Source organism: Panonychus citri, unplaced genomic scaffold (assembly GCF_014898815.1).
Source record: "Panonychus citri isolate SS breed McGregor unplaced genomic scaffold, ASM1489881v1 Contig00023, whole genome shotgun sequence".
Lineage (NCBI taxonomy): Eukaryota > Metazoa > Arthropoda > Arachnida > Trombidiformes > Tetranychidae > Panonychus > Panonychus citri.
The window spans coordinates 1,520,717-1,537,510 of NW_026515428.1; the positions used below are offsets into that span (position 1 = coordinate 1,520,717).

General features: G+C 31.7%; 3 protein-coding genes across 3 annotated transcripts; 2 read left to right on the forward strand and 1 right to left on the reverse strand.

Moving 5' to 3' along the window:
* Positions 1-1,318: 1,318 nt before the first annotated feature.
* LOC128396631 (carnosine N-methyltransferase-like) lies at positions 1,319-1,963 on the reverse strand. Its single transcript, XM_053357245.1, has one exon. The coding sequence runs from the start codon at positions 1,961-1,963 to the stop codon at positions 1,319-1,321; it is 645 nt and encodes a 214-aa protein (XP_053213220.1).
* A 2,265-nt stretch (positions 1,964-4,228) lies between these two features.
* On the forward strand, positions 4,229-5,519 carry LOC128394727 (uncharacterized). The gene is made up of 4 exons (XM_053355087.1): positions 4,229-4,850; positions 4,921-5,037; positions 5,132-5,223; positions 5,291-5,519. The coding sequence occupies exons 1-3, from the start codon at positions 4,352-4,354 to the stop codon at positions 5,158-5,160; spliced, it is 645 nt and encodes a 214-aa protein (XP_053211062.1). The 5' UTR covers positions 4,229-4,351; the 3' UTR covers positions 5,161-5,223; positions 5,291-5,519.
* Positions 5,520-9,591: 4,072 nt separating this feature from the next.
* Positions 9,592-11,818, forward strand: LOC128395727 (mitochondrial inner membrane protein OXA1L-like). The gene is made up of 7 exons (XM_053356202.1): positions 9,592-10,189; positions 10,260-10,376; positions 10,471-10,563; positions 10,633-10,718; positions 10,800-10,980; positions 11,084-11,338; positions 11,430-11,818. Exons 1-7 carry the CDS (start codon positions 9,691-9,693, stop codon positions 11,531-11,533), a joined length of 1,335 nt encoding a protein of 444 aa, XP_053212177.1. The 5' UTR covers positions 9,592-9,690; the 3' UTR covers positions 11,534-11,818.
* Positions 11,819-16,794: the final 4,976 nt, after the last annotated feature.

The window sequence follows — 16,794 nt, forward strand, 5'->3', positions numbered from 1 at the left end:
TTTTGAATTTCCCGCTTTTCTTTTATTTACTTTTTTCTACCACCTGATCGGTAATCATTTCGTTTTCTTGTTTCTTCCTGATTGACAATCAGACTGATTGTTATTTAATCTCAGCTTGTTTAACGAGCCTTGTTAATTTAAATTTTTTATTTATTATTACGACGAAACATCGTACAATGGATTGTAATATATTCTGGTCATCGAGAGCATCAATATCTTCCTCTGTGTCATCAAGCTCATCAGGATCTTCATCATTCTCATCACAATCGACTGATATTGAATTGGGACCTTTGAATTTATCTCAAATTGCTGATGAATTGGGAAAATATCAAATGCTGGTAAAACTGGATCATCTCCAAATGTTGTTCATTCATTGTAAATAATATTTATGATAATTTAAATCATTTAGATCTTAAACTCCAAGAAATAATGGTTAAGACTTGATGAAAGTTTGTGATCAATTTAACAATTGGATCAGACAAATGGCTCTATTATTGGAAAAAGAGATAAAAGAAGACAATTAGTTGATATTTCCAAATGAGTCGGAAAAAGAAAACTAATCACCTTAAGTCGACGGATTCCAACTCGAGTAATTAATTGACAGTTAACTGTTTTTGTTATTGTTGTTAATGGTGATGACGATGATGTAACATCATCAAAGAAACCAAAAGTAAATGATGATTCAATTTCATCGGTTGCATTCGAATCATCATTCATGATCACAGGAGGAGATAATAAGGCTTCCAATGTTTTGGAATTGCTTGGTGCTGATGTTGATGAACATTTAGCAACAGTTTTTGCAACAATTAAAGATGTCGAGGTTGTTGGTAGTATTGTAGAGGTTGTTGATTTTGGTACATTGGATGATGAATAAGTAGAGGTTTGATTGGTGTTGGAGGTTGAGGAAGAAGAAGAAGACGAAGATGATGATGATGTAAACTTAATTGTAGATTTATCCATTTTTTTATCATTCTTGGGTTTATTATCATTATTATTATTGTTGGTTGTAAAATTATCTTCACAAATGACTTTTTGATTTTCCATTTTGGTCTCTTTGGGTGTATCAAAATCTTTAGGACGAATGGCAACGGCAGCAGAGTTTATTTGGTTACTATTATTGGTAAAAGTACCAATATTTTTACCATTTTTTGATGAAATTTCTTGGTCAAAATTGATTTCACTTTTGATCGTTGGAGGGTTATCTTTAGATGTAGTAGTTGCATCAATTATTGATTCAGATGATGATAATGAAGATGATGATAATTTGTTAATTTGATTATTAGTAGTAGTAGTTGTAGTACTATTATTATTATTATTATTATTTTTTATCCTTTCGATCCCTCGAGGAAAGTAATATTTGATGATTGGGTTGAGGTGATTGCATACCAAGATCTCCACCAACACCACCACCACCGACAGGTTTATTCTTTGAAGTACCTTTACGTCGTTTAAGGTGTTTCGATTTAACTGGTTGGAAGCTTGTCTCTTGGTCCACTGTCTCCGGATCTGAGGCTGTATATCTAAGCTCCTTAAAATTATTAGCATCAACATCCTGATTGGCAGTGGTAGCAACATGGGTACTATTGGCAGAGGTATCACGTTTTTTGTTTCTCAAACCATCAGAATTAATGACAACATTATTAGTATTCAAAATTTTCTTATTAACATTAGAATTGGTTGGATAGAAATCTTTGACTTTTGATTTAGTTGTGATACCAGAGTCAGAAATTAATTTGGTCACAGGTTGTTGGATTGAGCAACATCGCATTTTCCCTTTACCAGTATCATAATAGACAAGATCGTCGATTGATTTATCGCCAATGTGACCATCGATATCTTGAGCAGTGTAAACAGTTTTGTAAAGATTTTTATCTTTTGCTTTCTTTTTCTTTTCTTTTCCATTACGATTACCCTTAGCATTATTATTTGTATCGTTGGTGGTTTGATTATTATTTGTGTTCATTTCAACGAAACTTCACCGAAACCTTTTACTGAAACCAACATCACCGGTACTCTTAAAGTAACCACTAATGGAGGCATTTAAACGACGAACCAGAGGACATTTATCTCTCTCCGGAATTTGATGGTTGGTAAGTTCTTCCATAACATCTCGAAAGTGTTCATCACTTAAATTATTGACCTCGATGTCCACACCAGAGAGAGAAAAAGAACAAAAAACAAGAGAAAGACACCAAGAGAAAATTAAACACACAGGAAAAAAAGGAAAATGAAAAAAGAGAGAAGGCAAAAAGAGAAGGAAGAGAGAAAAATGATGAGATAAAAAATTATACTCCTACTACTTTATGCTCTCTAATTGTATCATTCAATCATCGTGATGAGGGTCTCTCATTTTCTTCACTTTTTTATCCTTTTTAGTTATGGAACCAACTTTTTTTTGGTAATATTTACTGTTTGTGCTTTGGTTGAGTAAATTGTGAAGAAATCAGATAATTATTGTTTTTAGTTGCTGGATGATTCTTGTTTTACTAATCAATTGGTTTAAATCATTAAATATTTGGCGAATATATTGCGATAAGTTGGAATAAAAAAGTCATTCGAAATTAACATGACAAAAATCAATGAAATGCTCTTTCAAGCTAATAAATGGGATTAGCCCCAAGAATAAACTTGGACTCATATTAGCGGTCAGTTTTTATAGCAATTATCAGGAAAGAAGAAGAAGAAAAGAACATAATTGCTTTAGAAACGGAAAAGGAAAGAAGGTTAATGCTTGAGAATAGGTGATGGTCAGTTGTTTGTGACCATTCAAACAAGTTGGACTTTTACTGTGACAATTTTCTTATTTCAAATTGTGAATCGAAAATGGATAAAAATTTGATTTGTGCTCTTATAGTCAATGCTACTCTTTGTTTAATGATTCTTCTTTCATATTCATTTGCTGATAATTTCGAGATGAATACTGAGTCGAGAGAAGAGGAAGATGACAAATCGTTTGAAGTGAACATCAAAACTCATAAAAGGTCAATAAATAAAATCCTTAAAAATAAGTACTCACGATATGGAACCAAGTACCATTTTAATATCATGTATAATGATGTAGCACTAATGGATAATGTTTCCACTGAAATATCTTCATGGGAAATCTTAACTGGGTCAGTTCTTAATGAAAATAATAGGCTTCATGATATGGTATTGGCTTCACTTTATCCTGAAAATTTATCAAAAATTGGACTACCTGATGAGCACTGGCAATTAAACGATTTAACAAATTATTATCGACTTCACTCTGGAGTTGATGATCAAGTTTCGGGCACTACAACAACAACTTTACATGATCACATTGAATCATATGAAAATTCCAAAGTATCGACTCGTTCGATTGACTTACAATTTACTGGACATCAACGAACTGTCGATTATGTTAATCGCGATTTTACTCAACTTTCGTTTGAAACAAAATCTGAAGCATTTATTTCAGAAAACCATTTGGCTCTCGTTTCATGGAACGAGGTGACTCTTAGCAAACGGAACAATTTCCAACGTTTAAGGCTTCGAGATACTTTGGGAAGAGAAACATCAGTGACACATAGAAATAATCGATGTACAAGAGTTTATCGATCACGAAGATTGGTCTTTTTGCAGCCAATCGATATTTCGAGAGGAACCACCGACTATTCTGATCTCTTGCAATGTGCAGATTCATTTTCACTTTTGATGAACATTATCATCACGACACTTTTGCTCGAAATTACAAGAAATGGACTCAATGGACAGTATAAATTCCCTCATTAGTTAAAGAACTATGGATTACAATTACTTATCATTATTATTAATAATAATTTAACTCGGATTTTTTCTCGATTGGTTTTCTTCCCTGAAATTTCTGGATAATTTTTTCTTCGCTTTATTCCCAAAAATAAAGAATCGATAATAAGATCGAGATTTAACTTTATTGATCCTTTGATCACCAATCACAATTTATTGTTAAAAACTGAATTTGATCATTTTTTGTGCGAAGATTGATTAATTTAATCATCTAACTAAATCAACCCTGATTTAAACCTAGATAACAATGGAAGCGTTTTTCATACGATTGAATCATAACAAAATATTCATTAACATCCTTAATGCCCAATTGAGATATCGATTCTTGATTCTTGTCCATTCATGTACAGGTAATAATCTCATCAGTTTGAGTTGATAGTTGATACTTTATAATACTAATAATTAATACTTTCTTTTCTACCACCTGATCGGTAATCATTTCGATTTTTTGTTTTTTCCTGTTATTCAATCTCAGCATGTTAATTTAAATTCATTCGCTTTTAATCCGAAAATCGACTTTAATTGCTATAGAATTGTTGTTAAAATTTAGTTTCCAGTTGACAAAATGTTCGCAATTAGATCATCGGTTCCATTTAGATGTGAGATGAACAGGTTAAGATGTTTTCGGATAAAATGTGATAATCAATTTAACCGAAGTTACTCTTCACATGTTACCTTTAGAATAACTAATTGTTTACCGAATTCTAATCAACGACAATTGTTTAATTTAACGACGAAACATCGTACAATGGATTATAATATATTCTGGTCATCGAGAGCATCAATATCTTCCTCTGTGTCATCAAGCTCATCAGGATCTTCATCATTCTCATCACAATCGACTGATATTGAATTGGGACCTATGAATTTATCTCAAATTGCTGATGAATTAGGAAAATTATCAAATGCTGGTAAAACTGGATCATCTCCAAACGTTGCTCAAGATAGTGTATCAATAACTGATGTCGATTTAACTGAATTTACTTCACCAATCGACATAAACGATTTACCTGAAACCTTATTAACTGCATCTGACATTGGATTAACTTGGTTTGCACCAACCAGTAAGTATATTAACATTAACATACATTAGTTAATATCTTTAATCATTCTGACCTTTAATCTTATATTTAGATATAATCTTTAAATCACTCATGGCAATTCATGAACAATTACCATGGTGGGGATCGATTGCAGCTCTTACCCTTTGCCTGAGAATTTTACTTTTTCCATTAATGATTCGTAATATGAGTAAGTATTTTGATCAACTCTTAATTGTCAGATAATCTATTCAATTGATTAATTTTCCTGTCTTTTCACCTTCTCTTTTCTCAATGTATCACAGAATCAACATCAAACATCTCTAAAAAGTAAAGGATCTTGATGCTTGTCGAACTGAATTTAGATCTACAATCGAAAGTGGAAATCATGCTTTACGTGAGAACAATTAACTTAACCATAGACTTACAATTTGATCACAATTTATCATTTCTTAATTCACCAGAGGTCAAATCTGCTGTAAAGCTTTTAGATGCAATGAAATCAAACCAATTGACCGTTTTAAAATCAATAACATCAATGTATATATTGCGATAAGTTAAAATAAAAAGTCCAATGGAAACTATCATGACAACAACCACCAAGGAAATGCTCTTTCAAGCCTCTTAGTGGGATTGGCCCCAAAAATAAACTTGGACTCATATTAGTGGTCAGATTTTATAGCAATTACCAGGAAAGAAAAAGAAGAAGAAGAAGATGATGAAGAGGGAAAAGAACATAATTGCTTTAGTAAACGGAAAAGGAAAGAGAGAATATACTTGAGAATAGGCGATGGTCAATTGTTTGTGACCATTCAAACAAGTTGGACTTTACTTTACTGTGACAATTTTCTTGTTTCAAATTGTGAATCGAAAATGGATAAAAATTTGATTTGTGCTCTTATAGTCAACGCTACTCTTTGTTTAATGATTATTCTTTCATATTCACTTGCTGATAATTTCGAGCTGAACATTGTGTCGAGAGAAGTGGAAGCTGACAAATCTTTTGATGTGGACATCAAAACTCATAAAAGGTCAATAAATAAAATCCTAAAACATAAGTACTTTCGATATGAAACTTGTTTCAATTGTGATATTGTATACTGATGTGGCACCTATAGATCATGTTTCCACTGAAATATCATCATGGGAAATCTTAACTGGATCAATTCATAATGAAAATATAAGGAGTTGTGATATGGTATTGGCTGCACTTTACCCTGAAAATTTATCAAAAATTGGATTACCTGATGAACAGAGGAAGTTTAACCATTTAATTAATTATTATCGACTTCACTCTGGAGTTGATGATCAAGTTTCGGGCTCCGCAACCGTAACTTTAGATAATCGCATTGAATCATATGAAAATTTCAAAGGATCAACTCGTTCCATTGTATTAACATTTACTGGAGATCAACAAACTGTCGATTATGTTAATCGTGATTTTACTCGAGTTTGGTTTGTAACAAAATCTGAAGCATTTATTTCAGAAAATCATTTGGTTCTCATTTCATGGAACGAGGTGACTGTTCAAAAGCGAAACTCTTTACAACGTTTAAGACTTCGAGATACTTTGGGAAGAGAAACATCGGTGACACATAAAAATCGTGGAAGTAGAACAATCTATGAATCACCGAGATTGGTCTTTTTGCAGCCGATCGATAGTTCGAGAGGAACCACCGACTATTCTGATCTTTTAGAATGTGCAGATTCATTTTCACTTTTGATGAACATTATCATCACGACACTTTTGCTCGAAATTACAAGAAATGGACTTCATGGAAATTACAAATTCTTTCAATGATTGAAGAATCATGGATTGCAATTGAATATTGATTTATTAACAATAATTCAACTGGGATCTTTTACTCGATTGGTTTTCTTCCCTGAAATTTCTGGATAATTTTTTCTTCGCTTTTTTCTCAAAAATAAAGAATCGATAATAGGATTGACATTTGAATGTATTGCTCCTTTGATCACCGAAACGATTTACCTAAAACCTTTTTAATCACAATTTATTGTTGAAAACTGGATCAATTTGATTATTTTTTATAGAAAGATTGATTAATTTAATCATCTAAGCATCAACTAAAGCAAGCCTGATTTAAACTTTGATTACATTGGAATCGTTTTTCATTCAATTAAATCACAACAACAAAATTATCAATTATCATCATCTATTTACAGAATCACGAGAAGATAATCATCATCCCTTTTTTGTCAATTCTAAGACTTTCATATAATAATTTAGATTGACTTGATCATCACGTTAACTATCATTTCTATTTAGACAATTAATTTAAAACGTAGACAATCAAACAATACAACTCATTTAACAATTAATTGATCATCGAACCGCTAATTGTCAGCTCAATTTATCATCTCATCATCAATTCTAACATGATAATAATAATAAAATTTATTAACATCCTTAATGTCAATTGAGATATCGATTCTTATTCTTGTCCATTCATGTACAGGTATTAATTCATCAGTTTGAGTTGATAGTTGACTAAAAATTATCTGATTAACGATTTAACATCAATTATAAACCATCGGGACGATTCATCTGTCCATCATTATGTCCTCATCATTTCCTTTTCCTCCTTGTTAACATTAACATATATTAACAAGTATGTTAATGTATACATTAGTTAATATCTTTAATGATTTCAACCTTTAATCTTATATTTAGATATAATCTTTAATCACTCATGGCAATTCATGAACAATTACCATGGTGGGATCGATTGCAGCTCTTACCCTTTGCCTGAGAATTTTACTTTTCCTTTACTTGAATGGTTGTTTAAGAGAACTAAATTAAACTGTAAATCATAGTTTCTATTGACAATCTTTTCTAATTTTTCATTACTCTTAGGAATGTCTTTTCGCTGCTTTTCGCCATAAGAGGAATGGCAATTATCCGATTGAATCAATGAAAACCAGTACTTACCGATTTAACAATTCCAGATCCTACTTTATATTAATCAATGAGTTATATAATCAAAAACAACTTATTATTAATTTACAATCGACTACCGTTGAAAATATGATCATCAAAATTGATTTTTATCTTTTTTCGGCAAAACAATCAAGGACAGACAATGTCATTGGCTATTGTTAAAAACTAAATCAATTTGATCATTTTTTATGTAAACGTTGATTTGATCATCTTACTAAATCAAGGGTTGATTTAGTTAAATGATAATAATAAGTGGATTTAGCTCCAAAAATAAACTTGGACTAATATTAGTGGTCAGTTTTTATAGCAATTATCAGGAAAGAAGGCGAAGAAGAAGAAGAAGAAGAAGAAGAGGGAAAAGAACATAATTGCTTTAGTCAACGGAAAAGGAAAGAGAGTAAATGCTTGAGAATAGGCGATGGTCAGTTGTTTGTGATCATTCAAACAAGTTGGACTTTTACTTTACTGTGACAATTTTCTTATTTCAAATTGTGAATCGAAAATGGATAAAAATTTGATTTGTGCTCTTATAGTCAACGCTACTCTTTGTTTAATGATTCTTCTTTCATATTCATTTGCTGATAATTTCGAGCTGAACATTGAGTCAGATGTAGATCATAGTGGAAAATTGTTTGATGTGAACATCAAAACTCATAAAAGGTCAATAAATAAAATTCTTAAAAATAAGTACTATCGATCTGGATTAAGTTACGATTGGGAAATCATGCATAGTGATGTGGCACTTCTGGATGAGGTTTCCACAGAAATATCCTCATGGGAAATATTAACTGGTTCAGTTAATAATGAGATTGGCAGAGTGTATGATATGATATTGGCTGCACTTTATCCTGAAAATTTATCAAAAATTGGATTACCTGATGAACAATTGAATACTAACGATTTGATTAACTATTATAAACTTCACTTTGGAATTGATGAGCAAGTTTCGGGCTCTGCAAACACATATTTAGATGATCACATTGAATCATATGAAAATTCCAAAGTATCAACCCGTTCAATTGTATTACAATTTACTGGAGATCAACAAACTGTCGATCATGTTAATCGTGATTTTACTCGAGTTTGGTTTGTAACAAAATCTGAAGCATTTATTTCAGAAAATCATTTGGTTCTCATTTCATGGAACGAGGTGACTGTTCAAAAGCGAAACTCTTTACAACGTTTAAGACTTCGAGATACTTTGGGAAGAGAAACATCGGTGACACATAAAAATCGTGGAGGTAGAACAATCTATGAATCACCGAGATTGGTCTTTTTGCAACCGATCGATATCTCGAGAGGAACCAGCGACTATTCTGATCTCTTAGAATGTGCAAATTCATTCTCAATTTTGATGAACATTATAATCGCGACACTTTTACTCGAAATTACAAGAAATGGACTTCATGGACATTACAAGTTCTCTCATTGATCACAATTAGATAACGAACTTTTAACAATTAAATTTGGTTAATTTAATTTTGATCTTTCACTCAGTTAAACTGAGTCAGTTTTTCTTCACCTGAAATTTCGTTTCCTATCGTAATTTCTTGATAACTTTCTCTTTGCTTTTTTCTGAAAAAATAAAGAATAAGGATCGTCATTTCTTGATTATTTTATCACCGAGATCTTTATTAGATTATGAACAATTAAATCAATTCTTTCATGATATTAGAATAAATGTCCATTTTATTAAGTTTTATTACGAATTCCTGGTTGAGAGAAAAAAGATTTTCAAGTTTCGCGCTTTTCTTTCTGTTTACTTTCTTTTCTACCACCTGATCGGTAATCATTTCGTTTTCTTGTTTATTCCTGTTATTCAATCTCAGCATGTTAATTTAAATTCTTCAACTTTTAATTAAAGAATAGACTTTAATTGTTAAAATTTAGTTTCCAGTTGACAAAATGTTCGCAATTAGATCATCGGTTCCATTTAGATGTGAGATGAACAGGTTAAGATGTTTTCGGATAAAATGTGATAATCAATTTAACCGAATGTACTCTTCACATGTTACCTTTAGAATAACTAATTGTTTACCTAATTCTAATCAACGACAATTGTTTAATTTAACGACGAAACATCGTACAATGGATTATAATATATTCTGGTCATCGAGAGCATCAATATCTTCCTCTGTGTCATCAAGCTCATCAGGATCTTCATCATTCTCATCACAATCGACTGATATTGAATTGGGACCTTTGAATTTATCTCAAATTGCTGATGAATTAGGAAAATTATCAAATGCTGGTAAAACTGGATCATCTCCAAACGTTGCTCAAGATAGTGTATCAATAACTGATGTCGATTTAACTGAATTTACTTCACCAATCGACATAAACGATTTACCTGAAACCTTATTAACTGCATCTGACATTGGATTAACTTGGTTTGCACCAACCAGTAAGTATATTAACATTAACATACATTAGTTAATATCTTTAATGATTCCGACCTTTAATCTTATATTTAGATATAATCTTTAAATCACTCATGGCAATTCATGAACAATTACCATGGTGGGGATCGATTGCAGCTCTTACCCTTTGCCTGAGAATTTTACTTTTTCCATTAATGATTCGTAATATGAGTAAGTATTTTGATCAACATTTAATTGTCAGATAATCTATTCAATTGATTAATTTTCCTGTCTTTTCACCTTCTCTTTTCTCAATTTATCTCAGAATCAACATCAAACATTTCAAAGAATGTAAAGGATCTTGAAGCTTGTCGAACTGAGTTTAGATCTACAATCGAAAGTGGAAATCATGCTTTACGTGAGAACAATTAACTTAACCATAGACTTACAATTTGATCACAATTTATCATTTCTTTTAATTCACCAGAGGTCAAATCTGCTGTAAAGCTTTTAGATGCAATGAAGTCAAACCAATTGACCGTTTTAAAATCATTAACACCAATGCTTGGAATGGTTAGTTTTTAAGAGAACTGAATTGTAAATCACAATTTCTATTGACAATTTTTTTTCTAATTTCTTGTTAATTACTCTTAGGGTGTCGTCTTTTCAAGCTGCTTTTTCGCCATAAGAGGAATGGCCAATTATCCGATTGAATCAATGAGAACCGAAGGACTTTCATGGTTTACCGATTTAACAATTCCAGATCCCTACTTTGTCCTACCAGCATTAACATCATTAACCCTTTATTATGTGATAACCAATGGAAATGAAACAGGTAAATATAATTCAATTTCCGCCATGAATTCAATGGTTTTGTCATTATCTGAATCAAGTTTCCAATTACTAATTTGTAATCTTTGTTTCCCTAATGATAATAGTTCCCGTTGATCCTATTTCTGCCAAAGCAATTAGGTTTATGCCTCTTGTTTTATGTCCAGTTGTGATTATTGTTGGTGCATCATTTCCCGCTGCTCTTAACACTTACTGGTTAACCAACAATTTAATTAGTTTGGGACAAGGTTTCATATTGAGGAAAACCAAATTACGGGAAGTACTTGAGATTCCGGATGCAGCTAAAGCGACCCAAGAGATGTCGAAGTCTTCATTAGAAAGTACAATGGAAATGCAAAAAGGTTAATCATTGGCTTCAGTTAATCTCTTATTCAATGTGATTTCTAATTGTTTTCTTTTTTTTCACCACAATTAACTTTTATATCCTTATAGATATTCAATTAGCGGCTAAGCTTGTTAAAGAAGTTTATGAAGCAAAGATGAATCGAGATATTAAATTAAAAGCAGCACAAATGAAGCAGGATAAAAACGCTTGAAGTCCCTGGAATTAAGATAACAATCAATTTGGACAATCTAATTAAAATCGATGGATAGTTTTACCAATCATCAAATAGTTACACTCTCATGGAGACCACCAAGTCAAACTGTTGTAATGATTAAAGTGTTGATCATTACGATGAAACAATTTAGGAGATACAATTTCTGTTCTCATTTATTGTAAATAGTATTTATTACTAGTTGACTAATTTAAATCATTTCACTCTTGAAATTCAAGAAATATGTGATTTCTATTATATAAACCAGTTAATTAACAAATTGTATATCAAGTTGATGGTTTATTATTTAGTATTTACTTATATTTAAGATGAAAGTTTCAATCTTAAATTTTAAGACCAAGTTGATTATCTAATATGAAGGGTTTGCAATACAAATGTTTCATCATTTATAGATGATTATCTTCATCTCATCATCTTGATATTGATTGGAATCTATTTGGAGTCAGCAAGTTTATATACAAGCAATATAATTAACGAAAAGTTATCTTCAAGTCATCATTACTATTTGGACAAGGACGAGAAATGAACATGGGCCCATCAGAGGATGACAACAATTTGATTGAATAACAACAACAACAAGAAAATATAAACACTAACAAGGAGGAAGAGGAAATGATGAAGACATAATAAGAAGAAGACAAAAAAAAATAATGGATAATTGGAAAGTCAACTTGAAGAGTAGCCTTAAAATTAGATGAATCTAATCCCCGATTGGTTTATAATTGATGTTAAATCGTTAATTAGATAATTTTTTTAGTCAACTATCAACTCAAACTGATGAGATTAATACCTGTACATGAATGGACAAGAATCAAGAATCGATATCTCAATTGGACATTAAGGATGTTAATAAATTTTTTGTTATTATTATCATGTTAGAATTGATGATGAGAGATGATAAATTGAGCTGACAATTAGCGGTTCGATGATCAATTAATTGTTAAAATGAGTTGTATTTGTTTGAATGTCTACGTTTTTACAGATTAATTGTCTAAATAGAAATGATAGTTAACGTGATGATCAAGTCAATCTAAATTATTATATGAAAGTCTTAGAATTGACAAAAAAGGGATGATGATTATCTTCTCAGTAATTCTGTAAATAGATGATAATGATGTAACATCACTTTTAATAGAGGCAACTCTTGTCTCTATAAATTTGTTACTATTTTTCATATCAAAAGTGGGAGTTTTTTCAGCAGGAGGAGATAATAAGGCTTCCAATGTTTTGGAATTGCTTGGTGCTGATTTTGATGAACATTTAGCAACAGTTCTCGCAACAATTAAAGATGTCGAGGTTGTTGATTTTGGTACTTTGGATGATGAACAAGTAGAGGTTTGATTGGTGTTGGAGGTTGAGGAAGAAGAAGAAGAAGAAGAAGAAGAAGAAGATGATGATGATGATGATGATGTAAACAATTGTAGATTTATCCATTTTTTATCATTCTTGGGTTTATTATCATTATTATTATTGTTGGTTGTAAATTATCTTCTAAATGACTTTTGATTTTCCATTTTGGTCTCTTTGGGTGTATCAAAATCTTTAGGACGAATAGCAACGGCAGCGAGTTTATTGGTTACTATTATTGGTAAAAATACCAATATTTTACCATTTTTGATGAAATTTCTTGGTCAAAATGATTTCACTTTTGATCGTTGGAGGTTATCTTTAGATGTAGTAGTTGCATCAATTATTGATTCAGATGATGATAATGAAGATGATGATAATTTGTTAATTTGATTATTAGTAGTAGTAGCTGTAGTACTATTATTATTATTATTATTTTTGATCCTTTCGATCCCTCGAGAAATATGTTGATGATGAAGAGTGAAAATCCAGAAGGTGAGATGCAATTAGGACTGGAGCTGGGATAAGGGCTACATGATGTGGATGGTGATGAAACGGTTTGTAATGATAAACCAGAATCGTGGTGGAAGCATTTTAGGACTATTGTCAATACTAGGTACTGATATTGTTGTTAGCATCTTTTTTAATTATTATTATTGTTGTTGTTGTTAACGCTATTTAAGGTAATGTTTGTTGGTGAAGGACCTTTGTTGGCTACAGCAGAATTACCTGTAATAACAACCGGAGGTGTAACAGCAATAACGAACCCATTTTAATATCAGCATGTGGAGACTTTAGGTGTTGATGATTTGTTGGAGATGCTGGAGGCCCAGGAGGGGTTGGTAAGATAGGCATCCGTCCTGAAACAGATATGAACAGGATGATTCCATGTCGAGGTTATCAGCTGAATTTTGCTCTGAATGGGGCATACTTGATGCAAGTTTACGATGATTTAGATATTCTTTACATCGCCGATATTCATCGGCACAATATTCCTTTCACTTTCATATCCACGAGCAGTCATTGAAATGTTAACTGAATTACAGGTTGACGATGTAACAGAGGGTATGGTTGAGGTTGATGAAGATGAGTTGGATGTAGTAAAATAGTATTTGATGATTGGGTTGAAGGTGATTGCATACTAAGATCTCAACACCTACCATCTGACAGGTTTATTCCTTGTACTTTACGTCGTTTAAGGTGTTTCGATTTAACTGGTTGGAAGCTTGTCTCTTGGTCCACTGTCTCCGGATCTGAGGCTGTATACCTAAGCTCCTTAAAATTATTAGCATCAACATCCTGATTGGTAGTGGTAGCAACATGGAAGAAGAAGAAGAAGAAGAGGGAAAAGAACATAATTGCTTTAGCAAACGGAAAAGGAAAGAGAGTTAATATACTTGAGAATAGGCGATGGTCAGTTGTTTGTGATCATTCAAACGAGTTGGACTTTTACTGTGATAATTTTCTTGTTTCAAATTGTAAATCGAAATGGATAAAAATTTGATTTGTGCTCTTCTAATCAACGCTACTCTTTGTTTAATGATTATTCTTTCATATTCATTTGCTGATAATTTCGAGCTAAATACTAGGTTGAGAGAAGGGGAAGATGACAAATGGTTGGATGTAAATACCAAAACTCATAAACGGTCAATAAATAAAATCCTTAAAAACAGGTACTGGCGACATGACCGTTGTTTCCATTGGGATATCTTATATGTTGATGACGCACCTATGGATCAGGTTTCCACTGAAATATCCTCTTGGGAGATTTTAATTGGATCAGTTCTTAATACAAATCTCAGGAGTTGTACGATGGTATTGGCTGCACTTTATCCTGAAAATTTATCTAAAATTGGATTACCTGATGAACAGGAGAATATTGATTTGAAAATAATTTCGACACTTGGAGTTTGATCAAGTTTCAGGTTCTGCAGTCACAACTTTAGATGATAACATTGAATCGTATAGAAAATTCAAAGTATCGACTCGTTCGATTGCATTACAATTTAATGGAAGGCAACAAACTATGATTATGTTAACAATCTTACTAACCTTTCGTTTCTAATAACAAAATCTGAAGCATTTATTTCAGAAATCATTTGGTTCTCATTTCATGGAACGAGTTGACTCTTAGCAAGCGGAACACTTTCCAAAGGTTAAGACTTCGAGATACTTTGGGAAGAGAAACATCGGTGATACATAGGAAAAATCGACGTACAAGAGTTTATCGATCACCGAGATTAGTCTTTTTACAGCCGATCGATAGTTCGAGAAGAACCACCGACTATTCTGATCTCTTAGAATGTGCAGATTCATTTTCACTTTTGATGAACATTATCATCACGACACTTTTGTTCGAAATTACAAGAAATGGACTCCATGGACATTATGAATTCTCTCATTAGTTAAAGAATCGTGGATTACAATTTTATAACGATGTTTAACAATTAAATTTGATTAATTTAGTTTGATTTTTCAGTTTTTCTTCACCTGAAATTTCATTTCCTGTCGTAATTTCTTGATGATTTTCTCTTTGCTTTTTACTTTTAAAATAAAGAATAAAGATTGTCGTTTATTGATCACCGAGATCTTTATTATATTATGAATTATGAAATATGATTTTATTAAGTTTTATTCGAATTTCTGGTTGAGAGAAAATAGATTTTCAAGTTTCGCGCTTTTCTTTTTGTTCACTTTCTTTTCTACCACCTGATCCAACACCACCGATCTCCGTTTTGACCTTTCCGCCTTTCGTTAAATTGTGCGACTCGTTGAACGAGAAAACTGGTTTCAATCTTCTGAAAACAATAGTCAATGAGGGATCATCGCCATCATCATTGTTATTCAATCTCAGCATGTATATTTAAATTCATTCAATTAGACTTTAATTGTTAAAATTTAGTTTCCAGTTGACAAAATGTTCGCAATTAGATCATCGCTTCCATTTCGATGTGAGATGAACAGATTAAGATGTTTTCGGATAAAATGTGATAATCAATTTAACCGAAGTTACTCTTCACATGTTACCTTTAGAATAACTAATTGTTTACCGAATTCTAATCAACGAAAATTGTTTAATTTCACGACGAAACATCATACAATTGATTGGAATATATTCTGGTCATCGAGAGCATCAATATCTTCCTCTGTCATCAAGCTCATCAGGATCTTCATCATTTTCATCACAATCTACTGATATTGAATTGGGACCTTTGAATTTATCTCAAATTGCTGATGAATTGGGAAAATTATCAAATGCTGGTAAAACTGGATCATCACCGAATGTTGCTCAAGATAGTGTATCAATAACTGATGTCGATTTAACTGAATTTACTTCACCAATCGACATAAACGATTTACCTGAAACCTTATTAACTGCTTCTGACATTGGATTAACTTGGTTTGCGCCAACCAGTTAGTATATTAACATTAACATACATTGGTTAATACAGTCTTTCCTTCGGATTCACCTTCTTTCTCTTTAGAGTTAAACTATTTTGGAAGAAAAACTTAATCTGGTCAGAGAATCAGAGTTAATCTCTTATTTTCAAAACAATTCATTTTCTCATTATAATTAAACTTTTTTCATTCAATTAATTATCAATATGTTTTACTAATACAATCAGGAATATATCTTCATGTGATTGTAGATTTTCACTATCTTTCGATATAATCATTTCTGACCAATTCTACAACTTCGATAATTTTCTTCAAAACCTTCGATGAATTAATTTTCTTTCTGGTGTTTTGATAAACAATTAGAATTGAAAATTATCTACAACTTATGATTGAATTGGTACAGATCAATTCCTTTGAAAAAGTTTATTTAGAAGAAAAAGGGTCAATTCTAGTGAGAAAAACAGAATTAAACCTCTTCAGCCCTGAAGACAAAT